Source organism: Poecile atricapillus, chromosome Z (genome assembly GCF_030490865.1).
Source record: "Poecile atricapillus isolate bPoeAtr1 chromosome Z, bPoeAtr1.hap1, whole genome shotgun sequence".
Taxonomy (NCBI): Eukaryota; Metazoa; Chordata; class Aves; order Passeriformes; family Paridae; genus Poecile; species Poecile atricapillus.
The window spans coordinates 118,180,474-118,207,343 of record NC_081289.1 but is presented as its reverse complement, the minus strand read 5'-3'; the positions used below and the strand labels follow the sequence as shown (position 1 = coordinate 118,207,343).

The 26,870-nt window shown below is 41.0% G+C and overlaps 2 protein-coding genes across 4 annotated transcripts; one reads left to right on the top strand and one right to left on the bottom strand.

Annotated features, from left to right (window-relative positions):
• On the top strand, nucleotides 1–10,619 carry CDC37L1 (cell division cycle 37 like 1, HSP90 cochaperone). The gene is made up of 7 exons (XM_058865265.1): nucleotides 1–229; nucleotides 1,530–1,811; nucleotides 4,948–5,038; nucleotides 6,999–7,114; nucleotides 7,412–7,534; nucleotides 8,446–8,601; nucleotides 9,560–10,619. Exons 1-7 carry the CDS (start codon nucleotides 125–127, stop codon nucleotides 9,659–9,661), a joined length of 975 nt encoding a protein of 324 aa, XP_058721248.1. The 5' UTR covers nucleotides 1–124; the 3' UTR covers nucleotides 9,662–10,619.
• Nucleotides 9,557–25,633, bottom strand: AK3 (adenylate kinase 3). Of its 3 annotated transcripts, none has more exons than XM_058865269.1 (6): nucleotides 25,549–25,633; nucleotides 24,832–25,153; nucleotides 20,433–20,552; nucleotides 16,879–17,051; nucleotides 15,097–15,215; nucleotides 9,557–13,767 (listed from the first exon to the last, which is right to left on the bottom strand). In XM_058865269.1, the coding sequence occupies exons 2-6, from the start codon at nucleotides 24,977–24,979 to the stop codon at nucleotides 13,644–13,646; spliced, it is 684 nt and encodes a 227-aa protein (XP_058721252.1). In that variant the 5' UTR covers nucleotides 24,980–25,153; nucleotides 25,549–25,633; the 3' UTR covers nucleotides 9,557–13,643. The 3 variants fall into 3 exon arrangements, with proteins under 3 accessions (XP_058721252.1, XP_058721250.1, XP_058721251.1); XM_058865267.1 differs by having other exon boundaries at nucleotides 24,832–25,124; nucleotides 25,549–25,563; XM_058865268.1 differs by lacking the exon at nucleotides 9,557–13,767 and adding an exon at nucleotides 16,060–16,171 and having other exon boundaries at nucleotides 24,832–25,124; nucleotides 25,549–25,570.
• Nucleotides 25,634–26,870: the final 1,237 nt, after the last annotated feature.

Below are 26,870 nucleotides of genomic sequence, written 5' to 3'. Positions count from 1 at the left end.
GCGCTCCCCTCACTCGCTCCTCCCGACGCGCCGGGGGCGGGCGCTGCCGGCCGCGCTCCGATCGGCGGAAGTGTCGCTGCCCCAGTTCCGGCGAACGAGTCGCGCCGCCGGGACAGCAGCGGGCATGGCGCTGTGGCTGCCGCGCTCCCGGGACGGCGGCGCCCCGGAGGAGGAGGACGAGGAGCGGGCACAGGCTGCTGCCTTCCGCCAGCGCCTGCCGGAGGTGCAGGTACGCCCCGGCCCCGCTGCCCCGGCCCCTCGCACCGCGTCTGGCGCTCGGGGGCGCGGCGTGGGTCGGTGCCGGGCGGCGCGGCCCGCGGCGGGGAGCGGGGTCACCGTGCCGGGATGGGGCCGTGCGGGAGCGGCCGGCGGGACTCTGAGGGCCGGTGGGGACAGGGGGGGTCTGGCGCCGCCCGCCCTGGTGGCAGCTCCGCCGCGGGCAGGCGATGCGGAAGGAGCTGGGTTGGAGTTATCCCAGCGTCCCCTGCCGAAGGAGCAGATAGGTAGGCGGTGTGTTTCTCTCTTGGCCGGGGCGAGGCGGCGATTTCTAAACGCGTTGTAAGGAATTCTGTGTGTTCCCGCGAGTAGCTGCCATTACGGTACTTTTACAACGGTGGAATTCTCTTCTTTTTACTGCGGAAATAAAAATGCTGTAATTCCCAAAGTTGGGACAGTAAGTTTGGTTTACTTGAGTTAAAGTTTCCTCCAGATAATCTTTTACAAATTGTCCTTCGTGTGCCCCTGCCAGAGGTTATCAGCACTGCAGATTTCATAACGTGGCTGTGGAAGGCTAATGCTAAGGAACTAATGCATATGGATGCATTTTTTCTTCACCGTTGTTGGGAAAGGCATGACATATGCTGTAGAGGATAATTTCTTGAATTACTGAGTGTGAATTCTGAGCACACACCTGGAAATAATGTAAACAGGGTTGCTTAAGATGGCCCTTTTTTCTCTCAGCTATGAGTGGTGACATCCTCAACAGATTTGACCAAAAGGAGCATGTGTTTGTGCTGGGCCTTGGCCACTTTATAACTTAAGTACCACTTCTAGTGTCAGTTCAAGAGAGGATGTTGGTCCTCTATTTAGGTAATAATCCTGAAATGCATGCAGTGACTTTTCTATTGTGATCTGACATCACAAACCCAGTACTTTCTTATCAGAAATGTATATTCAGACTATTCTCACGCTTGTCTGCTGCTAATATTCCAGGCCTAAGATAGCCGGAGGGATTTCAGCTATTTCAGAGGTATTTTTACAGTCTGGAGACTATTACTGATAGCAGTACATGCTCCGTGATTTTGCAGATACACTTAATAAAGTTAAGGTGGCTTGAATCGAAAATATCTTTCTAGAAGACATAGCTGTACATTGCCATGCTTCATTAGTTCCGCTGTTATAATGCTGCATATCTAAGGTGTCTTCCAGATGCATTATTATTACCCTCGGATTTAGGCCAGTCTGCTTCTATAGAAACTGTAAACCAATAATTTTCTCTCCATAAATAGCATGTCTGATTTTCCTCACAGACATACAGCCAAGGGATTGAATTAGCCTGCCAAAAAGAAAGAGAGTTTGTGAAGCACTCTGTAGAATGCACATGGAACCTAGCAGAAGCCCAGCAAAAATTTGGTAATTTAGCACTGCATAATTCAGAATCCTGTGATCAGGAATCTGCTCAAGCAAGGACAGAAGCTGCCGAGTTGAGATGGAGAGAGGAAGAGTGGAGAAGAAAAGAAGAAGCACTAAACCAGAGGGAACGACAGAATCTATGGAACACAGATCCTGTTAGTAAAGAAGTTTTTAATAAGGTAGGACCTACATTATTGTGCATTATTATGGAAACAAGTGCTAGCCTCTTTTGTTCATTCCAGTTGTTACTAGTCTCTGAGTGTCTTATGTGTCCTGTACAGCACAAAAACATAATATGTCCCTCACCTCTGTGCCTGGGAAGATCATGGAATAGACCCTTCTATAAACTGTGCTAATGCACATGTAGGACAGGGAGGTGGTTTGGGACAGCCAGCACAGGTGCACCAAGGGCAGGTCCTGCCAGACCAATTCAGCGGCCTCATCAGTGACCTATGATGAGGTGACAGCATCAGTGGACAGGGGAATAGTTAGAGGTGTCATTTATCTGCTCTTGTCCAAAGCCTTTGATGTGGTCTCATACAACATCTTAAACTGGAAAGATATGGGTTTGATGACTATTAGGTGGATAAGAAAGTGATTGGTTAGTGGCATGCAGAGGGTAGTGGTCAGTGGCTCAGAGTCCAAATAGACATCAGGGGCCAGTGGTGTCCTCCAGGGGTTTGTATTGGGACCAGTGTTATTTAATGTCTTCATTAAAATTAAGCAGAGACATTGAGTGCACTCTCAGCAAGTTTGCAGACGACTCCAAGCTGAGTGGTGTAGTTATCAGACCTGAAGGAAACCTTCCAGAGGGACTTGGACAAGATGGAGACGTGGGTCCATGGGGATCTTATGTGTTTTAACAAGGCCAAGTGCAAGGTGCTGCACCTCAGTCAAGGCAACCCCCAGTATCAACACAGGCTGGGCATGAACAGATCAGAGTAGCCCTGCTGAGAAGGACTTGGGGGTGCTGGTGGATGAGAGGCTGGACATGACCCAACCATGAGCACTCGCAGCCCAGAAAGCCAAACGTGTTTTCCTGTGAGGGAGAGCTGGGGTTGTTCGACTTGAGGAAGAGAAGGCTCCAGGGAGTCCTTATTTACCTTCATGTGACCTTTCAGTGCTTAAAGGGGACTTAGAAGAAAGATGGAGAGAAACATTTTTTATCACAGCCTGTAGTGACAGGACAAGAGGGAGTGGCTTTAAACGGATAGTAGGTTTAGACTGGATTGAAGGATGACATTTTTTTAATTGTTACAGTGTCAAGACACTGGAACAGGTTGCCCAGGGAAGCTGTAGATGCCCCATCCCTAGAAGCAACAGAGGTCAGACTGGACAGGTCTTGGAGCAGCCTAATCCAGTGGAAGATGTTCTTGCCTGGGCAGGAGGGTTGAAATTCTGTGGTTTTTAAAGGCCCTATCCAACCCAGAATATGAAACTGTTAGTTTGCCTCTAATACTGTCTACTGTAATACAAATTATTTAGCATGAAGTTTTTTAATAGTAGAATCTCATCTTTGATTTCAAAGTTTATTTTCAACAGCTATCCTTGCCTTTTTCTGAGCCCTAAAGTCACAAGCTAGGCACAGGTGATAAATGTGGTTAGCTTTCTATGAAGGGTCCCATCAGGTGCACAACACGCCAAAATGCATGCTGAAAATTGCACCAAATGTACACATGTGACATAGAGGAACTACAGTTTTATAAAATTAGTAAATCTGTGTAATTTACAAGAATGCCCAATTAGAAACAGAGATGTTGAGGTAATTCCCCCTCTTGGTTCGACTTTATTCTGAAGCCCCCCCCGTTCCTCTCTAGTTCTTTATCGTATGTTGTCCTTGGTCTCAGAAGAACCAAGATTAGGATTGAGCCTTTAGGTGTTTTGTCTTTCTTGCTAACTTAGTAGATAAAATTCTAGCTATGTATCTATACAGTTATACAACAATAGGCTACAGAGCTACAAATATACATAAGGAATATATGAAAGCAAAAATCAATTTGGCATCACTATCACATCTCCTAATTTCATTGATTGATCTGATCCAGGCTGCAATGTACATAATTCTCCTGACTAACAGATCACTAAGTTCCTATCTGAATACAGAAGACCATAAGAAGATTTTCAAATTCTGTTACTAGGTAATGCACTTTCTAAAAAAATAAACCTTCTCAAATATGACATGAGTCTGAAATTAGAACACAGCCATTTCAGTAGTAACATATTAAATTATAATGGATGTTGTGTACCTGAACTTCAGCAAGGCCTTTGACACTGTCTCTCACTGCACACTCCTGGAACAGCTGGCACCCCATGGCTTGGACAGGAGCACTCTGTGCTGTGTTAGGAACTGGCTGGATGGCCCAGAGAGTGGTGGTAAACGGTGCTGCACCCAGCTGGGGGCCAGGCACCAGTGGTGTGTCCCTCAGGGGTCTGTGCTGGGGCCAGTCCTGTTCAATATTTTTATTGGTGACATGGGTGAGGTATTGCATCTTTCATTAGTGAATTTGCAGATGACAGTAAGCTGGGAGTGTGTGTCGGTCTGTTGGAAGGGAGGAGGGCTCTGCAGAGAGACCTGGAATGGTTGGATGGATGGGCAGAATCCAATGGGATGAAGTTTTGTAAGTCCAAGTGCTGGGTCCTGCATTTTGGCCACAATAACCCCCTGCAGCACTACAGGCTGGGGATGGTGTGGCTGGACAGTGCCCAGGCAGAAAGGGACCTGGTGGTGCTGGTGACAGCTGGCTGGACATGAGCCAGCCCTGTGCCCTGGTGGCCAAGAAGGCCAATGGCCCCTGGCCTGGATCAGGAATGATGTGGCCAGCAGGAGCAGGGAGGTCATTCTCCCCCTGTGCTCGGCACTGGTGAGGCCACACCTGGAGTGCTGTGCCCAGTTCTGGCCCCTCAGTTCAGGAAGGACATTGAGACACTTGAGCACATCCAGAGGAGGCAACGAGGCTGGTGAGGGGCTTGGAACACAAACCCTGTGAGGAATGGCTGAGGAAGCTGGGGTTGTTTAGCCTGAAGAAAAGAAAACACAGAGGAGACCTTATCACTCTCTACAGCTTCCTGAAAGGTGTTGGTAGGCAGGTGGGGGTCGGTCTCTTTATCCAGGCAGCAACTGACAGAACGAAATGTGTTTAAAAAAGACTGGATGTGGCACTTGGTGCCATGGTTTAGTTGAGGTGTTAGGGCATGTGTTGGACTCTGATCTTTAAGGTCTCTTACAACCTAGTCATTCAGTGAATAATAGCTCCTTTATATCACTAAACAGTATGTGTGGAATTTATGTGACAGTACAATCTTTTCCTTTCTCAGAGTTTTATTAATCAAAAAAGAAAAGAAATTGAAGATGAAGCTGTGTCTGAACCACTTATGCAAAAACATGAACAAAAGATTAGACACTTTGGTGAGTCTGTTTTTCCAACACCTTTCCAACCACCTTGTGGTTACTACAGAATTTGTATTGGTTTGCTCCTTCTTGTACAGAATGAATGCTAATAAATGAAAGACCTAAATGACAGACTGTTCAGTTTTATTTTATCAGGACTAAAGGGATACTCCACACCAGTGGGAAAAGGCAGGGACATTCCTAGAAATACAGGTCATGTATATAGAAGTGCATGGGTCATCCATGGCTCTCTCCTTCTTTAAAGGAGATTAAATTAAATGTTTTGTTAAATGTTTTTCTGTTGTCTGTTAATCTGTAAGGGTAATTGCTGATTAAATGGACATGTTTAACACCTACACTGAGAGTATGCTAGTAAACTATACTATCCACTAGGTGTCACTTTAGCTCTGTTGTAATTGCTTAACCTGACTGAGCACAAAGCTGATCTTGTCTCTGAAATTTTTGTGGTTCTCTGAAGTGCTTGTCATTCAGGCTGGTTTCATGCTGTAGTAAAGTATAGCCATATTTGGAGTTCTGGAACAATCAAGAATAAGACTAGATTGCCACATTCAGTGTTCTTACAAACTTGTTTTCACTAAGTTCTTTTCCTTCTGGGGGGCTTAAGGCTATTTTAAAGAAAGGGCTTTGAGCCCTATTGGCCTTAGCAAGCCTTCCAAGTATCAAGGCACAACACCGTCAGAATATGCAAATAGCAGTAATAGGCACAGGTTCTCTCAAGTACCTTAACTGTTCAGTGTAATGACATTAGAATTAGAAAACATCTCCCCTGCTGTGCATGTCAGCACATAAAAAAGAGGCTATCTTTTAGGCTTCCTAGCTGAGTTGGGCAGAATTACTCTTTGTCTAAATTCAAATTAGACTGTTACAGAAGCAACCTTATTACAGAAGGTAATTATTTTACACTTCCTGAGTTCAAAGCCATGTTATTATTTTAATTTATGATACCTAAGTCCATTTTAGAAAGCCACAGTATATTAATGCTTCCTGAAGTCATTTGTTCCATGCTAGCTGCTACCAAGGGGCTGTGTGGACTTTGCTATATTGCATGAATCCTGCTTCTGGATCCTGCTCTGACTTCAAAGCAATAAAGAACATAAAAATAATAACTTGAAAACAGTCAAAAGAAATAAAAGCTGTTGTATAGCTGTTTGCTAGAATTAAGTTTAGCTTTGGTCATTACCATTGAATTATCTTTAGCCCATTTATAATTATATGCTGATAGACAGGTGAAGCTGTACATCTGGTACCTGTTGCCAGTAATGACTGTCAGAGATACTTGAAGGACAGTTTTAAGAAGTGCTCTGAGTACTGAGTTGTCATTTTTAAATTCAGCTTGTTACCTGAAGATTGTGCCATGATACCACAATTCAAAGTTCTGATTAACTTTCCAATACTGATATAGCTTTGTTTTTGGAGATCAAGCTGCTTGTATAATTAATTTGAGTTTTTCTAGAAGTCTAGCAAAGTATGTCTTAGAAGTACTTTAATTTTTGACAGATTACAGGTTCTGTTCTTTGTGTTTTTATTTGCAGACATTTAGAGGATATGTGTTTGTTAGAATCACTTAATGTAAATCTCTGTCCATAAACTTTTTAAGCTATTTGGTGTTGTAGTAGATACCTACAGCGCTCTGTTAGTATATGAGAACTGATTAAAAATAAATTATCAGCATTACTAGAAATGCTGTTATAATCTAATGTTATAATCTAATGACTGTTATAATCTAATTTTAGTATCTTCAAAGTCCAGTTATGCCTTCCAGTAATGTTCTTTCAGCACTGGTGAGATGGTTTAACTAAAACCCCCAAATTTAGCTGCATGCTGTCATTCTGAGGTTAGTAAATTGCCAAGTTTTTATGTATACTGGGTATCAGTGCAAGTAACTTCCTTGCTGCGTTAAATAATTTAATCTGCTTAGAATATCTTAACTTCTTTTTATTTATATTTCTCTTATTAGGCATGCTGAGCAGATGGGATGATAGTCAAAGGTTTTTATCTGATCATCCATACCTTGTATGTGAAGAAACATCTAGGTATCTCATGTTGTGGTGTTTTCATCTAGAAGCTGAACAGGTATGAAGATGTTTAAATCTCTAGAAGCACACGTTTTTCCATTTGCACAGTAGGAAGGTGACCAACTTCATTAGCTATTTAACTGTTCTTCCAACCCTCTCTACTTTATTGATAGTGTATTGTCACATTTATGTCTAGTCACAGTTAACGTTGAATCCTCTTGCTTTTGTAAGCATCAGTTTATATATGCTTAGGAACTGGAGCAAAAGGAAATGCTCCTGAATTTTAGAAATATAATCACAGGAAACTTCTTTAAATTAGAACTTCAATTTTTTTTTTTTTATTTTTTTTTTTCAGAAAAGAGCTCTGATGGAGCAAGTAGCACACCAAGCAGTTGTAATGCAGTTTATTATAGAAATTGCCAGAAGCTGCAATGTGGATCCAAGAGGATGTTTTCGTCTCTTTTTCCAAAAAGCCAAAGTAAGTCAATTTGGGTAATAATGTGAGAAAATCTTGATACAGTACAAGAGAGCAGTGTTTTAGAGAGGGTTTCTTCCTAACCATGTGAGGCTAAATAATTCATTGACTGATTTAGGCTTATGGGAAAGTGTTTTGTTAGAAACTATTTTCTAGCGAGAATACTTTGTTACAATTCCAGTTCTGAAAAAAGGTTGGAAAGCTTAGTGGATTTTGCTTGTTGCTGGCAGAAAGCAAGATGCAGCAGAGGGACAGCAGGTGTGTTACAGACGAGTAATAGCTAAGTAACAACAGCAGACATGGACTGGTCTTTAACTGGTCTGACTTTTGACTAATTACACATGTTTTCAAAGTGTAGTTATGTATTGTCACAACTTTTCCTTTTCATCTGCCCTTTACAGTGGGACAGATACATAGATAGTGTGCCTTTCTCATGAGTGAAATAGGGCAATCCAGAGCTGTGCAGGAAAAAGGTGGGGAAAGTGAAACTGTGATTTGCTGTAGACTGTGTTCAGTTGTTCAAGATTCAGATGGATCTTAATATTGCCTAAATGAGTGTAGTTAAAATGTGGGTTAGTTTGTGCTTTGCTTTTGACCAAAGGGCTTCAACAAGCACCTGTTGTAAGGATACCTTCTGAGTTGGAATAAATGAAAGGCAAAAGTTAGATTTAGTTTTATATGATGTCAGATAAATCAGTTACTTTACTTATGCATATAAATGCTACAGATTATCTTAAAAAGAAATCTATCCGAAATGTAATTTTAAATTGACTAACATTATTCCTGAGTTGTTCACGGTTATTCCCCAGAAGGTGTAAGACATCATTACTGCATGGATTTTTTTCAGCGCTGTGTATCTACAATTCAAAATTAAATCTGGCTGAAGAACAAATATTTCATTTTTCTCTTTGCAGACAGGAGAAGGCTACTTTGAGGCCTTTAAAAATGAACTTGAGGCATTCAAGACAAGAGTGAGAATCTGGTCACAATCACATGGCTTTCAAACTATGTTACTCCATGATCTCAATGTCAGTCCTGGTTGTGTGGGAGAGTGGACATCTTTTTTTCAGGTAGGTTTATTATTTCTAAAATTTAATTTAACCAAAGCAGGATTAGGTCCTGCCTAGAGAAGCTGTACCTTTCTGAGACATAATGAAGATTATTTCTTGAATTGCTAGTGCTTGGGATATATCATGCAGCTTTATTAATACACAAGGCATACATGGGCTGGAATTCACACACTATCAGCATAAGGTCAAAAGTATATGTTTGTTCAGTGCTTTTACATTTTCATGCCTAAAATAAACACTGCCTGACCAAACTGATCAGATCTTAGAGTTGCATTCCCAGTCATCACCACAAGTAGTGTAAAATCATGAGATCAGTCAAATAAGTCAGAGAATCACAGAATGGTTTGATTTGGAGCAGACCTTAAAGATCATCTAGTTCTAAACTCCCTGCCATGGTAGGAACACCTGTCATAGACCAGACTGCTCACAGCCCTATCCTGCCTGGTCTTGAACAGTGCAAGGGACTCCACAACTTCTCTGGGCAAGAGAAGTCAAGCCTAAGGAAAGTCTCCCTTTGTGATAAAAGGAAACTGAGCATACTTAGGTGTTTTTTGTAGTTCCAGTTATGGCCATATTCTGGAATGAAGAAACAACTTAAAAGATTGTCAAAAAATATTTATTAAGAAAGGAGTCACAACTGAAAGTACTTGTTTGAAATAGTTTGATTAAAGTACCTCTCAGAGGTAGATCAAACAGCTGAGTTTTATGTAAGTATGCAGTTAGGTGCTAAAAATACTAAGACCAAATACAAACTATGGTAGCAAATTTTAAAAATTATTAGGACAGTGACATAGTACTGGTTGATGATGTTTTCAGTCCTGATTTCCTTTCTATTGTAAATTTGACTCATCATAAGATAGACAACACAAACAGTCTTCTTTGTTTCTCTCTCATTCAGTTTCTCACTCCATTTATACAATTACAGAGCATAACGCTGTCAATTTTTCATCTGTTGCAGAACACAGGAGATCTGCAAGGTTCCATAAACACAGATGTCTGCAGTTTCAACTCTGTGATACAAAGAGATGAAGAAGAATCCAAAATGATGGACACATTATAGTACTTTTAAGACTGAGGCCAAGTACTCTTTTATTTCCCCTTTGGTTTTGTTTTTTTTTCCCCTCAAAGAAACAAACATGGCTATTTTCTTGACACTTATTTTTCTGGGTACTGCACTTTATTTTTCGTGTCAGATTTTTGTTGTTTTTATTTGATTTGGGCAGGGGGGAGGGACTTTGAAGGGTAATTAAGGAAAGAACTTGTAATATTGTTTGAAATGTGCTGCTAGGTTTTTAGTTGTCTTTGAAGAGCAGGGTTCTTTTATTGCCGAATGTGAAACTGGATGTGTTTTCTGCTACTAACCTTGCCTTTCATGACTTTAGAAATGAAACATCTGCACAAATACAATGTTTACAAGAAGCAGCAGATTCTTGGTAGAATCTGCTATTGTCTTACTACAGATGTGGATATGTTTTACTCTGAGTATTGGAGATCGCAACTGTATTCATGCTACCTTGCTGACAGTATAAGCTCTCAAATTTGGTTATCACTAATAGCAATAAATCAGTATCTGGTATCAGTATTTCTGATCTGAATGGATTAGATTAAAACACTGGCTTTCTACCTCTACTAAGGGGATCTAAATGTTATATTGTACTTTCATTAAACATAACTTGGTTTAATCCTAAAAGATAAGCAACACTTGTCTACAAATGAGTGCTGGGTTGTATGATTTCTGGGAGTCTGATTCTCTTCTTGTTCATCAAGCTAACTTCAGATTATCTTTTAAAAACCATGTCTTGTTATGGTAGAAGTAATTTATGAAGGAAACTTGTACAAGGATTAGGCTAAGACCTCAGTTTAAACAAAAAGCTGTGCTACAGGTCACATGGGGGGGGGTGGGGCAGTGTCATGCAGTCTTTGAAAGACACTTCATATGCAACTCAACCAGAGTGGGTTTCTGACATTGTCAATTCAAACATTAAGTGGAAAACCATTAAAAGCTTCTTGTTTAAGAAGCTGGAAATCCAAATGCATTTTCTAGATAAGGCCTTCCACAGAACCTTGCACTCTGAAACTCTACTGTGCTTTTCTGACTTTCTGCTATTACAGCAGGTCTGTCTGTAAAAATGTATCCTGCAATTGGTAGACTAGCAAAGACAGTTTATGCCTCAGATAATGGTATCAGTAGACACTCTCAATTCGTTACTGAGTTGTTCTGATTGTATGTAAGGTCTGGAAGGCATATTGATTTCACAAGTTCAGTGATCATAGCTTACCTCTAGTTTTTAGTTCAGGCAAAATACCCCCAGGCAGTGCCACAGGCTGGGGCAGAGTGGCTGGAAAGCTGCCCAGAGGAAAAGGACCTGGGGGTGCTGGTGACAGCAGCTGAACATGAGCCAGCAGTGCCCAGGTGGCCAAGGAGGCCAATGGCATCCTGGCCTGTGCCAGCAATAGTGTGGCCAGCAGGAGCAGGGCAGGGGTTGTCCCCCATACTCAGCACTGGGGAGGCTGCACCTCAGATCCTCTGCTCAGTTTTGGGCCCCTCAGTCCAAGAAGGACATGGAGCTGCTGGAGCCTGTCCAGAGAAGGGCAGTGGAGCTGGGGAAGGGTCTGGAGCAGAAGTCCTGTGAGAAGAGCTGGGATTGTTTAGGCTGGAGAAGAGGAGGCTCAGGTGTACATTATCACTGTCTACTCCTGAAAGAGGATGTAGCCATCTGGGGTTTGGTCTCTTCTCTCAGCTAAGAACTGACAGGATGAGAGGAAATGGCCTCAAGCTATGCCAGGGGAGGTTCAGCTTAGACATCAGGACTTTCTTCACTGAAAGGATTGTCAAGCATTGGAATGGACTATCCATGGAATTGTTTGAGTCACCATCCCTGTAAATGTTTAAGAAATGACTGGACATGGCACCTAGTGCTGTAAGTTATTTGGCAGGGTGCTGGTGGTCAGAGGTTGAACTCAATGATTTTGGAAGTCTCATCCAACCTTAATGATTCTGATTCTGTGAAATAGAATCCAGTAATTTTCTGTTTTGCCTACAGCCAAAATGTGAAAAAGTCTTAAGTCTGTAGAATATACCAGAGTATTAGTACCAATGCAATAGCAGATCCACTCATAGAAGTAGTTTCCATATGACTTCTGCTCTCTAGCCTTTTTTGCAAACAGTCTGAAGATAAAAGAGCAAGGAGCAGTTCTGTCACACATGCAAATGGGGAGATAAAAATTTCTACTGCATCTTGTTAAGTTTGACAGATACTTCAGGAAAGGATAAGTAAACAGTGCCTCCTCCTTACTAATTAGTTAATAATTAAGGGAAACTTAAAGGAAAACAAGTAACTTCAGGTTGTTTTTTAACTGAATGTTGTATGCAAGGGATAGTAAGGGCAGTGTAACACTGTGACTTGCAACTGCTACCCTTGGCAATACAGCTGTTGATCTAGCAACCTGTTAAACAGAATAAGCTATTTTTTAAGTTTCTAAGGGGATAAAACTGGATGGTGCCAGGCATAAGTGTCAAATAATGTGATTCCCTCCCCTTGCTCCTTCTGGCTCACAGGAATTTGTGTATGCTGGCAAAAAAAAAAAAGGGAGGGGCTGTTTTTTATTGACACCAAAATATAAAAAAACAAGCAGTTAATCAGAGTTTCTCACTGTAATATGTAGACATATCCTCAAAAGGATAGTACAAGTGGTCAATTTTCTTGGCCAGCTTTCTTTAAATGAGATAAAACTGATTGTAGTGATAGTTGCTGCTTATATGGTTCATTTATAGTAAGGGGGAAATATCACAAATTCTACACTGACCATCTCTTTTTACACTTAAATATGTCTCAATATTCATAATACTAAAACTGGATGTGCAGATGCAATCCAAAGTATGTCAACACTCCAGCTGTTTACAGTCACTGCTAAAGGAGACTGGAACCTGCATTACTAGGACACAGCTACTTCAGACATTACCTAGACAGAGTTGTTTGTTCCTCACGTTTTGCTGAGTCTTGAAACTGCCACTGAAAAATAGCAATGTCTACATTCCCTGGGCTATTAAAAAGTGTGGGCTGTGGAGGTTTGTATTTCCAGTTATCTAGTCAATAAACACAAGAGCTGGTCAGAGACAAGAATCTCAGGAAAACCAGTCCAGTTGCTACAATAAAAATTGCTACAGTAATATGCCAAAGTTAATATTTTGACCACTGGAAATCAGGTCACTGGCATCAGTGACCACTTCTTCTTAAGGACAGTAGAACAGGCACATTCACTGGTCAGGATCATCTAGCTACAGATTTACCAGATTACACTTAATCTGTTCAGTATCTGCTATCTTTTTACTGATAAAGTCTTACAGGGTTACACAAAGACAGAGGCTTTATCAAATGTGTTACACATCATTGACACTCCGTTTCCCATGCCTACAAAATCATTGCTCTGAAGGCAGAAACATAAACATACTACTTGCTTAGATAATTTTCCCTGGTGCTAAATGTAATTTATGGTGAACAAAATCAAGTCGCATCTGTGCAAGCAAATAAGAAGCTAACCTTTCCATAAGATCAATTTCCATACACACCAGCTCTGGTCTGAAAAACTGGTTTTTGCAGACCAGTGGTCATTGTTCTTCACAGCTTTTGGCTAGCTCCAGCTAGCTACATGTTCAAGAAACATGCTTTCATGTCTTTGTCATTGCTTTGTTTACTGACTGAGTAAATCAGTCAATGTGCTTTCTAATTAAGCTGTATTCTGAAATGTATTTCCTTCACCAATCAACACTGGAAATGTATTTTCCAAATAAAAGACACGAGAATACCTGATTTTGCTAAAGACAGTTACTGTATTTTTTAAATTCAGTATATTTAATATAAAAAAATACAGCATTAAAATGATAACCACAGGCAACAAAATTTTACCATAATGTAAGTTAAAGACAGGATTGGACTTTAATTATTGATGAGTCTGGTAGACTACTTGGACAAATCCTTGATTTCAGAATCCCATGTAATCAGGAGTGAACTATGACAGATGACCAGAAGCCTGATCTATTTTCACCTGGGGTTGGCAGCATCTTTCTGGCTCACATCTGGCAACTTGGTTTGAAGGAAAGCATAGATATGTGGCCAGATCTTATTGGTTTCTGTTCCAGAAAAGGATTTCAATAATCCTTTTTTCCTAAGAAAGAAAAAGAAGAAAATGTTACATGTGTCAAATTCTTTAATTGTTTCAAAATATCTGCCTCACTTGGAGATTACTCTGGTAGGAATGTGAAAATATGCATGTGATATAACACCAAGAACACCTGTAGCATTGGAAATGGAGGCTGGACATTCATTACTCTGTTCCTCAAAGAGCTGGCTATTGACCACATCAGTTCATAAAACTGATGGCTGTCTGCAGAGCACTTAATCACAAACAGGGTAAAGTAGCAATGTTGTCACACAGCACGTGTTGTACAGACTTTGTCCAGATGACTGTGACTAACCCAGGAATTATAAGGCTGCACCTCATGCATCAAAGAATGTGCATCAAGACAAGCAAAATAACCAGACACAAGAGCATTATTCTGAATTAGTTGTAGGAGCTAGTTTTATCTGTCAAGTGTGCTATTACCAGTTACAGCTTAGGCGTCTGTCTTATTGTGATGCTCTAAAACATTTTCACTTTAGAAATCTAACAAAACCAGGAATATCATTAGCAATCTAGAAAAACTTCAAAACCTAACCACACCAAAGATGGAGCTTCTATTTTTCTGCTCAACAGTCCTGGAAGAATACAATGAATATGGAAATACAGAAAGGACAATCACTGATGTTGTCAGAATCTGATTTCTTAGTCTAGGCAAGGTAAAGCTCTACATGGTGACCTACTGTATATCTATATATTAGCAGTATGACACTTGCAACTTTACATTAAGAGAAACATTGCATATAATTTTGACTCTTAAACGAACTAGTAATTTGTTCCTACTCCACAATGCAAATGACAATTCTGAATTAGCTACTTATTCCCAAAGAGTATTGCTAGCAGCGTCCAATCTTAGAGCAGCCACATTTAAATCCTCATTAACAGTCTCTCTATTTGTGTATCACTTCTTGACCCCTTGCACCTGTTAGAAGAGCTTCTACCCATACATATAAAAAACAAAGTACTCGTAAGTTCTTGCAAAAAAAAAGAATTGCTGGTGTTACCTCACCCACCAGAGCTGTTGTTGCTCAGTACTACTATGTATTGAATAATGCATAGCATTCTTTATAAAGTTAAATGTGGCTGGCTGCAGTGATAGGCTGTTTTACCACACAGGTTCCAGAAGGTCTCATGCAACACTGGAAAACCATACCCATTCTAGTGGCTGATTTCTTACTAAGTTCATGAAAGCTACACAACTACCCCCACCACACTCACTGTTGTGGTATAATATACTCTGTAACTGGAGAGATCTGTTCCTCACTATGCTGATGCACAGTAAGATTTTGAAATATGGAAAGAGAATTTATTACTTACCGATAATATTCTAGAACTGGTTTTGTTTGTGCATCATAAGCCTGCAGCCTCTTGCTGACAGTCTCCGGCTTGTCATCGTCACGCTGAACAAGTGGCTCGCCAGTAATGTCATCAATGCCCTAATTATGGTTAAAAGGAAACACCAGAGTATACTTCTTACTTCTCTTTAAGCATGCTTTGTGTGATTTTTCTATTTAAATTATGATCAATTTCCACCTAATCAGGGTATAGATTTCTGCTTATAAAGAGAGAGGCTGCTGCCTGTGTTCTTATCTGGAATATAAGTTGTTGACTTTCCAGTAAAACAGTCTGTCAGTTAAAGATACTTTCTCAGTATTGCCAATGAATATTAGATCATAGTAACTTGACTAATTTGTCCTCTGGAGCATTCATAGAAAGTTGGAAACATGAAAACAAAACCTTCACGTACAAGGGAAAACGATACTTTTGGTAATACATTCCTGTATAACAGGAAACGAGGTAAATTGGACCTTCATTTGACAATATTAAAATGGACAAAGGAGTTAATTGCCCTTTGATTTTAAGTTGCAAAATGGAAAAGTTATCATTTAGCAACACTAACAAAAAATGGCGTAAGAGTCAGCTGAAGCTTTCCCTACAGAGGTAGGGACCTAATTTGTGAACTTTCGTTCCTTCTAAGTAAGTATTTTGCAGGACTGTTAAAATAAGAGGGACAACTGTATTTCACCTGTTTAGCTCTCTTCCATGTTTTCACTTTAAGTATTGCAGCCCACTGTGTTGTGATAAGTCTGCTAATTAGTGAAAGGTAAAACAGTTCCTAATAGCAAAGCTCTGGCAGCTGAAGCCTACTCTGGTAAGCCTGATAATTCTCTGCTCCATGTTGCCTGTGCTCTTCTCTAATTGAAAATAACCATGGTTTTAAACAATTTGTTTTAAACAAAACAAAGTCATTATTTCCAGTTGCTCACTTCCAGCGCTTACCTGGTATTTCAAGCTGGCCTCTTTTCCTGCAACAAATCCAAAAACTACAGGGCCTGCTGTGCTTCTGATGTAAATTAATAGAGCTTCCAGGTGAAATGTGATGCCACAACAGCTAAGTTATTAAGAGTTAAGGACGAAATACAGTTTTAGCTGAGTTGCACTAAATCAAATCCTTGTTCTCAGAAAAAATTAAAGTAACAATGTACAGTCTTTATCTTCAAGCTCCTCTTTGGGACATCTCAAGTCATAAGTTCTTAAATTTGTTGAAAAGCTTCCCTGACTTGAAAGTTTCTACATCCAGTTTTGCAGTACAGCAGCTCTTCCCTTGAAAATAACCCATCCTGATTAAATATAAACACAGGGAAAGCATTAAGTGAATTTCTCTGACTGGTTGTTTGGTGTTTCCTATATATAAAGCATGACTCCTCTGGAGGAAGGAAAAGAAAGCTGTATTTTGGACTGTACAGGCTGCAAAGAGGCTAAGACCATGCTCAGATCCCTGTGCCAGTGTGCAGGGCAGACAGTATTCCAGATCAGTGAACAGCTTTAATAAGAGCTTACAAAACACCATGGTGTTCCACTCTGCTCTGCAGAGAACAAATACATTGTCCACCAGCTTAAGAGGTTCTACCACGTTACTAACATACCCTCATACCAGCAGAGTGTTTCCAAAAAGATTCTGTGCTCCCAAGAAATGAAATGAGCCCTTTTCTTCTGAGCTGCTGTGTTTTGAAACAACATATGCAAACAATATTTTACTGCAGCTAGCAAATGCAGTACAGCACTTATTTAGTGCCAACACCAAAGCTTATTGCTTACCTGCACTTTGGGAGGATTGAATTCAAGGTTGTAGACTCTGCCACTGGCAGGGTGGATCCAGCGTGCTGTAAGCCGACACTTTATGGTCTCAAATGGCACATCTAGGTCAATCACAGTGTCTATTTGACATTCTTTATCGAGGGCTTCTGCCTGAGCAACTGTTCTGGGGAAACCTTTTTAAAGGAAACAACTTCATAAAATTCAAAAAGCAGAGTTATAGCAAAAATTAGCTGGATTGAGTCATGAGAGCAAATAATAGTTACACAGCAAAAAAGCCAAAAAGCATTGTCCTATTCTATAAAGATGGAAGATACATCAGATTTTCCAGTATCTTTCAATGATACCTTAAGTTTAAGCTTTCATATTTTCCAGATTCTGTACTGCATTGGTACATAACTCTGAACTCCATATAAAGAATTAGGAAGTTCCCTTCACAGTTCAGACAAAACAATCATTTTCCAGCCCAAGAACCATGGGGACACTATTGCAGCTTCAGGCCCAAAAAGTATAAACAACAGTGAATTGAGGAGAGCAATATGAGAGGATGGGACTTCATAACCTGAAGCTGTAATTGGACCATTAGCCCCAATATATAAATGTACCAAATCTTATAAAAGTGTGAAAACGTGTGACCTGTCTTCCATCTTGAATCCCTCTTGGGTCCAGCTTGAGCAGAGCCACATCCAGGCTCTTGTACTGCCCAAGGTATGGTTTTTTTATGCCTGAATGCTTTTTAATAAATACCTACTTTATTCCTTTAACACTGTCTAGCCTCTGTTCCAGGTAGCCTCTCAAGGCATCATCAGTGTGTCACGGCATTTTAACTTTTTAAATGCCTCCCAGCTTTCATTTCTTCATTTCAGCTAATCACTTTCCCAATGGTCCAACAAATAAGTGCAAGAAGACCCAGTGTTCATATATGCCACATAATACTACACTGCATAAAAGCATTGTATACACATTTGGAATAATAAAAGCTCCAGTTTCACTCAGAAGTCAGAACAACTTAGAAACATCTGTGACATCTCTTACTTTCACAGCTGTGTAAGTCTGGCTTAAGGTGGTAGCCATTACCAACCTGTTTTATTCAGTTAATAAAACTAATAAAACAGTTTATAACTGTTTAATTCAGTTGCAGTAAGCCAAATATATTTACCAGAGACAATCCAGGATTTAGAAGGGTTCTAAAAGTTATAGTGTATCAAACTATCCTCAGATGTGAACACTGAGAGAACACTCAGGCTGATCAGGAACCTGTCTCTTTCACTTCAAAGATGCTGCATTTTTCCCCATGAACTCTGTGGCTCCCTACTCTATGCCTTAAACTATTAGATAAATCTAGTGGAACTTTGGAGGAGTGCAGTAGGAACAAAGAACAAGAAAGCCAAGGTCTCCACAAAGGATTTGAAATGAAAAATAGAGCACAAGACCTTCAGTGGGTCAAAGCTACTGAAGAACATGCTATTGCGTCCTGTATTCACTGGAACAATTCCTCTCCTCAGAAAGCTCTAGCATAGTATCATGTTCTTCAGTAGCTTTTAGTTTGTGTCATGCTGTACAAGTAAACATCTCCATAAAGGCAAGTACTGATAGGTACAAGCTTGAGAAACTGTTGGATAATGTTGGTTGATCTGGCCATTGCATGAGTAAGGAAAAACATTAGAAATAGAGTTGATTAACTCAGACCAAGTGCTTTTCTTGTGCATTAAGCCTCTCGCAACTGGTGTGCATCATAGTTATGAGCTGCCCTCATCCTATTTCTCATGCATTCACATTATATCATGGAAGTGCTTCTAAATGTTAAGAGCAGAGGAAGAGTCAGATCTCCAACACTGCTGCTGAACACTGTTCAAGAGCTGCTGATCTTTCTTACTGTTAGCAGCCACCATGCTTCTAAGTTATGCAGATGGAAAATGAGTTTGCTTGGTACTGGGTAACGAGAAAATTCCTCAACAAATTGAAGTTTCTTCACAAAAGCATTTCATTAAAACTGAACTGGCATTTTCTACATAGTGTTTTCTCTATACAGAAAAAGGTCTGCAAGATTTGATGAGTTATGAAGATTCCAGGAGATCTTCATCTATAGAAGTTCTCTAGATTATACAGCACATAAATCTAAATGGATTATACCCACAGACACATATGACTCACACTGCTACATCTGCTATGACTCTAGAAGCCACCAACATATTGTAAGGCAGTAAATCGGTGTTTGGCTAAGTGAGCAAGCAGTTCAGCAGCTCTGAACTGGTTTCAGCTAACTGACCCCATCTGTTTGTTCTGTATTGCAGTTACCAAACTAAAGATTTCAGGTTAACATATTTCCACAGAACAGTGTTGCTCCTACGAAGGCCATTATGCCAGAGCTATCCCTAGTGTAACTCACTGAGTCTCATTACAAATGCTGATGCAGACAAAATTTCTGCTCCAAAAGTTTAAAGGAGCATGTTAAGATGCAGCAGAAACTGATTTATTCTCTTATGGTCTCAACACAGTCCTCCTGTTGAGAGCTGCCAACAGGCACAGCTATACAGCTACACATCCAGATCCACATGACTGGAACTGTGTCTACATGGAACCTGTAACTGAAGAAAAAAAACCACAGTATCTGCCGTTCTTTGCTTTATTGTTTAGGTTTCATTGTACTGTTTACAATTGTGGGAATGAAGCCTTTATCACAGGGCGACTGTGATAAAGCGACTAAAGCTACCAAAACATATCACTGTACATAGGAGCAACTATATAAATATAACTATAATAAACGACTAAGGGACAGAGACCACTGTGTGTTTTTCACTCCCTCTAAATAGAAAGCCACACCAATAACTTTCTTGTTTTATCTACTGAGACAGTTTGTGACTAGAGTCTGAAAAGACATGCATCCAGCCTAGACACTTTTTGTGCTGGGCATCCAACTGTACTCCCACGGGCTGGAATAACAAGAGTCATCCTGCTCACAAAGATAGCAGCAAATGCTTTTTCTCTCTGGTGCCAATGCTGAAGCAATGAGCTTACACTGCAGAATTGCAAAGCAGTACACTCTGAAGAACAGAACCAGACAGCAAATGAAAGCGACCTTTTAGGACAATTAAGCAATGGTTTTTATTACATTCTACACTGCTGCACACTTACTTTTCCATACTCACCTTGTTACTGCATCGCATTCCTACCTTGCTATTTAAATAATTCCAAAGCCCCATCCTTCAAAAGTTTTCCACTTCCCAAGGATTTTAATAAGAAAAGACTTTTAAAAATAAACTTCTCAATGCCTATTTTAACAGGGGAAATACCATATGGATGATCATAAAAGATACTAGAATTGCCAGTTTTGAAATTTTTCTGGAATATTGAACTACTCTTTTAAACATGAGTTAATTGATCCTGTAATGCTCTGAAGGCAGGATACACCGGAAGCATTTGTCAGCCAAAGAAACTGGGGCAGACTATCAGCTGAAAGTTTCACAACAAGCTGGCAACCAGTGACCAAAGTAGTCACAAGTTTTCCAGAACCCGTTTTCTCTCCATATATAGTGATATCCAACATGATAACTTACCATCCAATAGCCAGTTGTACCGGTCTAGGCCTTTTATCTCATTCAGCATTAGTTGTGTCATGATGTCATCTGGAATAAGCTGCCCTTGATCAATGTAGGATTTCGCAAGGATTCCCACTTCTGCAAAAGTAAAAGTTGCATTACACTATCTCTGACCTCCAGCAAGGGAAAAAATGACCACAAGCCTGCAGAAAAAATTATTTTGATCGGGATGACGCAGAGAAGTTGTAAACAAGACAGACAGCATGCTTGCCAAAATTAAAAAACATCTGTATGATCAACTAGGATCTGACCACGAAAATATGTATGAGATTAATTTGATCTAGCTGTAGGGCAAAACACACTTCTATCCTCACACATTCTGAATAAATTTACTAGGATGTATTTGAAATTTGAAGGTCTTCAAAAACTAAAATGAGGAGACGCCATTAGCCAAGAGTCTTCAAAACAAGAAAGAGAAAGGATACAAATTTATTAAGATATCAGCCCTCAGACTTCCTGAAAAGAAAGTTATTTTCTCAGCTTAATGGCTAGTTACTAACTTAGGCTTCATTACAAATATAAATGCCTTTGGCATTTAAGAAAGCCATCTGTAGTGGGACACGCTTGCCAGATATGTATTTTTATGATTACTAGAGTTGCAAGAGGAATTACAGATAGTGTACACTATTTATGGGAGCACATGGACACTAGAATTTTGCCATGGAACTGACTAACCTTTAGTACCAGTCATTTATCCCACTGTCTCACTAAAATTCCATCCCTGCGTTGTAGTTCCAGCTATCACACCATGCTCCTACATGATTTCACCCAAATCATGGGTATGGCCAGGAAAAAATTCGGTTGCCTGGGTTGTGTCCTAGGCACAAAGTTTCCATATCTTTCATTTATAAAACAATTACCCAATTATGTTAAGTAACCCAGAAGAGCAGCTAGATTGGTTTAATTGTGGATCTGCAGAAGCCTTTACTTGCAGCCAGTTTAGACCCAGTTACAGAAAACTAAGGAAGAGAAAATGGGATGGACATCCCATATCTTCCACACAAGATATCACCACTTTCAGTAGAAAGCAATGACAAATGCCACTCCCATCACCCAGTGCCTAGAATGTGCAACAGGACAGAGGCCCTTCTTCAGATGAGGCAACTGAAAAGCAGTACATGCCCTCAAATAATGCAAATAGTAGCTTTGGTGATGAGAAAAAAAACAAAATAAAGGAACAATTTCCCCTTAGTGTGTGTTCACATCTGTAGTAGGCTTTGAAAAGTACAAAGAGCATTTAGAAAGATGCACTGTGCACCTTGGCCTGACTTCAAAACATACTCACTGTATGGAAAAGCATCAAACTACAGTGCCTGAGTCCTCCAGCACATCACAAACTGAAAGGTGACTGTCTGCCTGGGTACAAAGTGTCTCTTCTTTTCCCTACCTCCCTTCTTCGTACCTCTTTTATTATTCTAGTCCTAGTGTGCTTTGAACCATGTAACCCACAAAAGCAGATTGGGATAAGGAATAAATCATGTCTAGATAGTTTAATGTGTACTTGATGCTTGGCTGCTACTGATTTATGTTGCAGCATTGCTCCAGCCACAATGATCTAAAAATATGCACAAGGCAAGGTTCACACGGAGCAATTATTACTTACCTTGGAAAGATTCATGAGTTTTTGGACCCAGAAAAATTTAGAATATCGCAAGCTATAATTAGACCAATAGAGCTTGAAAAACGCTGCCTTTTGTCCCTCTCTACGGAACTCAGGTCATTTAGAAAGTCACTTTTACAGGAGGAAAGAAATAAGAACAAGCATACCCAAATAGTCATACATTAGGACAAAAAGTTGGTACACTAGCTCACAGCTTTTTTTTTTTTTTTTTCCTTTTTTTTTTTCTTTCCTTTTTTTTTTTCTTTTTTTTTTTCTTTTTTTTCATCCCTGCTGTTGGGAGTGGGACTTCATGGGGTTTTGTTTAGTTCTGTGTTTTTTCAGGTTGGGTCTGAAACCATTGCAGGCAATCTTCAGAATTACAGGTAACACAAGTTTCTTTCCTTTGTAGGTGATGACATGTATCCATGTTCCATGATTTTACAAAGGATTGGCATGTTCTGACCACATTACAGCAATCAAGCTCTAGCCATAATCAGAACAATTACCTTAGCATTAGAGTGGTGGTCACAGACTCTCCACTGTCCAGAAGAACATGGTAATAACTGCGGAATGATAAGGACATTCATTTCCAACAGGACTTCTCAGCAATGTCCATGTTCACAAGACACAATGCAAATTTTGCATTTGCACCATATAACTACTGTTAACTATATCTGATTTTCCAAGGGCTTTAACTGCCCGTCTTATTGTAACTCATTTCACAAAGAACTGGAAATTGCAGAACTCCTCTACTATAATCAAAACTTGTTGGTCTTTGCCTTGACTGAACTTGTCAAGGCTCCCTGAGTTGCCCCTCAGTTGCTCTCCTATTTTCTGTGTACTACTACCTCATACTTCACCTCAACCCTCTGCAAACCATTTCTGCAGCTACTGACTGACTTTCAATTAAATTGCAATACAGTTTCATCTGGGTTTACTTGTGAATGAGAAACTCAGTAGCAGATTCTGGTAAATTCTGCTGTAGCTAATTTAGAGCAAACTTCACCTCTTAAACTGTCCACTGGCTTCTTCCCTCATATTCTGGATTTTAATGTGTCTGCTAAACTTCCATTTCACAGGTTTTCTCTCCTTCACAGTCTTTCATCTGTCCAATGCACCAAGAATTATTTGTGTAACCACTTCTCTTCCGTCACTTCAGGCTCCCACCTCAATTCAAGCAATATTGATATTTCCACTTGCAATTTCCTCTTCTCACACAACCTTCAGCATGATTCTGGTGCTCTGTGGTCTTGCACAAAACCTGAAGTATTAAGTAAACATTGTAAACCTCAAAGCACTTGGTAAAATAACATTTCCTTTGTTTTCTTGGGATGGCTACCCACCAGGTCTTACACCAGAAGTTCATAACAGAACAGTTTTGTGACCCTCTAAATAAAAACTTACAACTGTGCAACCAAATAGAAATAGCATTAAGATAATCAGGTATATCTACACAGGCGTGCTCCTAGCAAATTCTTAATTTACAGTATCTACAGCATCAACTATGGTAAAGTCAGCAACTGTACAGATTATCTTTACTGAGAAAGCAGAATTTGTGTGAATTTGTGTGAAGACATGTGGAAATCACATCACAACTGCTTCACCTTCAAACATGCTTATGAGTATTCCAAAACTAAGACTGCCAGTAACCTAGGCATAATACGACAGTGAATCACTCACAAGTGAATGTGATATTCTACAGCTTGAAGTTGCTGGAAATAATAATACCCTCACTTCATCATGTGCAGCCTGAGATGGTTCTTTCGAGGTTTTTCACCCCACCATGTAGAAAAGCAGATATGGAAGTCAGGAGGAAACTGTCCATCATTGAAAAATCCACCAGAGAAAGGGACTGTGGTATCTCAGCTGAGGCCAGAGGTCAAGTAGGACTACACATCAAGAATAATTAATATCTTTACCTAGTATAAACATCGTTGTATGTAAACACAGACCATGCTGAAATCTAAGCATGATATGAACTCATAAGACAATAATAATTTTTAAAGCTATGCAGTTTGAAAATTTTGCCCATTGTTTTTTTTTGAAAGCACCGCTGTTATGCCAGCCAGCTCAGGACTAGGCCTAATTTTGGAACAGTTGTTAACAATTCTAGGTACCTTTACTTCTAACCATCAAATGAACATCCAAAAAAGTCTGATTGCCCAAAACCCCTCCTCTTGCCCTGCCTTTAAAAGGTGTGAATATTTTTCTCTTTTAAGATGCAACCATGAGAAACCACGAGAAACTATCAGAGCTATTAGAAACACGGGTACAAAAACCACTGGCTGCTTACAAAAAGCACTCAAGATGAGGAAACGATGAGGTGTAACAAAACAAGGAAAACAGGATAACCCCAGATAACCCCGTACACGTTCACGAAAGAGGCTGGCAAGTGACAGCGTATGTAGGACCCGCGGCTGCGGACATGAGGCCCACTTCAGTGCCTCTGGCCTCCAGAAGAGCTGTCTGAAGCCACCCAGCCTCTGCCTGGGTGGAGGTCACACAGAGTGGGACTGGGGAGCAGCAAACCCCCTTAAAGAGGCGCTGTCCCTTCTGGGAGGGGACGGGAGGGAAGGAGCGGGGCTGGGGGCAGGAATGTGTGCCCAGGAATGAAGGAGCGTGTGTCCTTTCCCGGGCACGGAGCTGTGTCAGCGGGGGCTCCCTCAGGGCTGCGCGGGGACCGCTCCCGCGGGACAGGGACGGGAAGAGGGATCGCCGCCGCCGCGCACACATCCCTACCCTCGTCCCTATTCCTACCTGTCTTCTTCTGCATGTTGTCCCTTAGCAGATCGCCGCTGGAGAGGTGCTTCACACCGAAGTGCTTGATAATGCGAGCGGAGACGGTGCCTTTCCCGGAGCCGGGCGGCCCCATGATGACGGCGCGCAGCAGCGGCGGCACCACCATGGTGTCCCCCTGCTCCCGCCGCGGCTCCCGCTCCTCCGGCCGCAGGGGCGCGGGCAGGAGCGCCGCCTTCCCGGGGAGCGCCGCCTCGCACCGCCGGGGAGCCCGGGCCCGTCCTCCCAGGGAATAGCAGCGGCAGCTTCTCCGGCTGTCAATCAGTGGCAGGAAGGAAAGATCCTTTACGTCAGTGCACGGGGGCAGGAAGGGAGGGATAAATGAATAACGATAATAAAAAGATAACTAAAGCAAAGTGCATCTCAGAACGCCGCATCGGACCGCATTTAGGCATCGCTGTTCAAACCGGCCCTGACGAGCTTCCCCTCGCCCCTCTGCCCATGAGGCCCATTTGGGCTGCCCTCTCTCAGTCAGAGAATCAAAGAGTCGTTCGGTTTGGAAAAGACATTAAAGGGCCACCGAGCCCAACTAGTAATCCAGCTTTGCCAGTCCATCCCTAAACCATGCCCCAAACTGACACAAGTCCGCCTTGTAAGTATCCCCAGAAATGGTGACTCCACTACTTCCCTAAACTACCGTGAGGATTTCCCAGACTGAGCTGGGACGTGGCTCCTTACCTGGCTGTCACCTGACGACCGCTTGGCTGCTGACACGTCCCGTCCCGTCGCTGTCACTGCCCTGCCCAGATGCCCTGAGGCTGTGGCTGACTGCTGTGCTCATTCACACCCATGCAGCAGCCCTGCCCTTGCCGGTCTCTCGCAAATAAGCTCCCACTTTCCCTGCATTTTTAATGAGCTGTGCCCAAATTTTGTTTATGATACTTGAATGTGAACAGCTGCAGTCCTTGTCCTTGTTCTGAGTAGTGTTCTTCCAAACACCAAGATGTCCTTTCCCACAGACATGATTTGGTGATTCTCAGCTACAGGAGAACACATTGTTTTGGCCAAAACATTAGATTGTCCCATTTCCAGAGTGTTCACAGTCATATCCACAGCATGAGAAGAGAGTCTTCCTGCTACCTTAGAGGTTCTGCAGATGCTGATGGATGTCAACCACTTTACCAGAAATGTCACAGTGGAAAAAGTGAGAAGAAAGCAGAGCTGGAGTCAAAACATTAATGAAATTAATATTTCTGTTTTAAAACATAGTTTTGTTTCAATAGTTTTGCACTGTAACAAGTAAAGCCACAAAAAAATATTCATATGGATATTTGGTACTTAAGAACAGGAAGGAAATGGAATTATAATCCCAAAAATCTCCAAACAAACAAAATTAATTGCCTTAACAATTAAGTAGGAAGGCACTGGTTTAGCTTGTAGAGCTTACTATGAACATAAGTCTCATTACACTGAGAAATGCCAGCCTTCATAAATGAACCTAGTAATACCTCTGTTCCAGATTGTACTAGGACAGAAAGAGTGAAACATTCAGGACTTCAGCAGTGTTCCCAGGGCAACACCTCAGTCTGCCAAAGCACCACAGTCTTAAATAAAAAATTTGGCAACAAAAGCATTTAAATGTTAGAAGCCACACTGTTTGTTTTAAGCTCCACACTTCAGAGATTTCTGAATGGCAGAAGTCCACAAAATGCGTCGATAAATTTTCCTAAAGCAAATACATGGGAAAATTGAAGGTATTGTATGAAATACATATCCAGCAAATAGCTTGACTTCTCAGAGAGATCATTAACTCTAATCTCCAATGTCACCATGTATAAAAAGCAGCAATAATTTATCTGCCTGTTAAAAAGGAAGCCTGAGTTTCAGCCTCTCTACTCGCCTATTGAGCAGCTCAGAACTCCAGACAGGAATGCTAAGACAATCCCTTTGTTAAAGACTATTGAGAAACCTCTCTGAACTTCATAACAGATTCATGAAGAAGGGGTGGAAAAGGATAGAGAGGCACTTTTCCTACTTCACAGAAGTTCTTACTAACTTCT

Bases quoted from the DNA above. Each gene is read 5' to 3' on its own strand.
- CDC37L1 (XM_058865265.1), top strand. From the start codon at position 125: ATGGCGCTGTGGCTGCCGCGCTCCCGGGACGGCGGCGCCCCGGAGGAG. The intron at 7,115-7,411 runs GTATGAAGATGT...TTTTTTTTTCAG, and splicing joins TTCATCTAGAAGCTGAACAG to AAAAGAGCTCTGATGGAGCA. The intron at 8,602-9,559 runs GTAGGTTTATTA...CATCTGTTGCAG, and splicing joins AGTGGACATCTTTTTTTCAG to AACACAGGAGATCTGCAAGG.
- AK3 (XM_058865269.1), bottom strand. From the start codon at position 24,979: ATGGTGGTGCCGCCGCTGCTGCGCGCCGTCATCATGGGGCCGCCCGGC. The intron at 17,052-20,432 runs GTAAGTTATCAT...TCCTTTAAAAAG, and splicing joins GTACAACTGGCTATTGGATG to GTTTCCCCAGAACAGTTGCT. The intron at 15,216-16,878 runs GTAAGCAATAAG...AACCATAATTAG, and splicing joins TCAATCCTCCCAAAGTGCAG to GGCATTGATGACATTACTGG.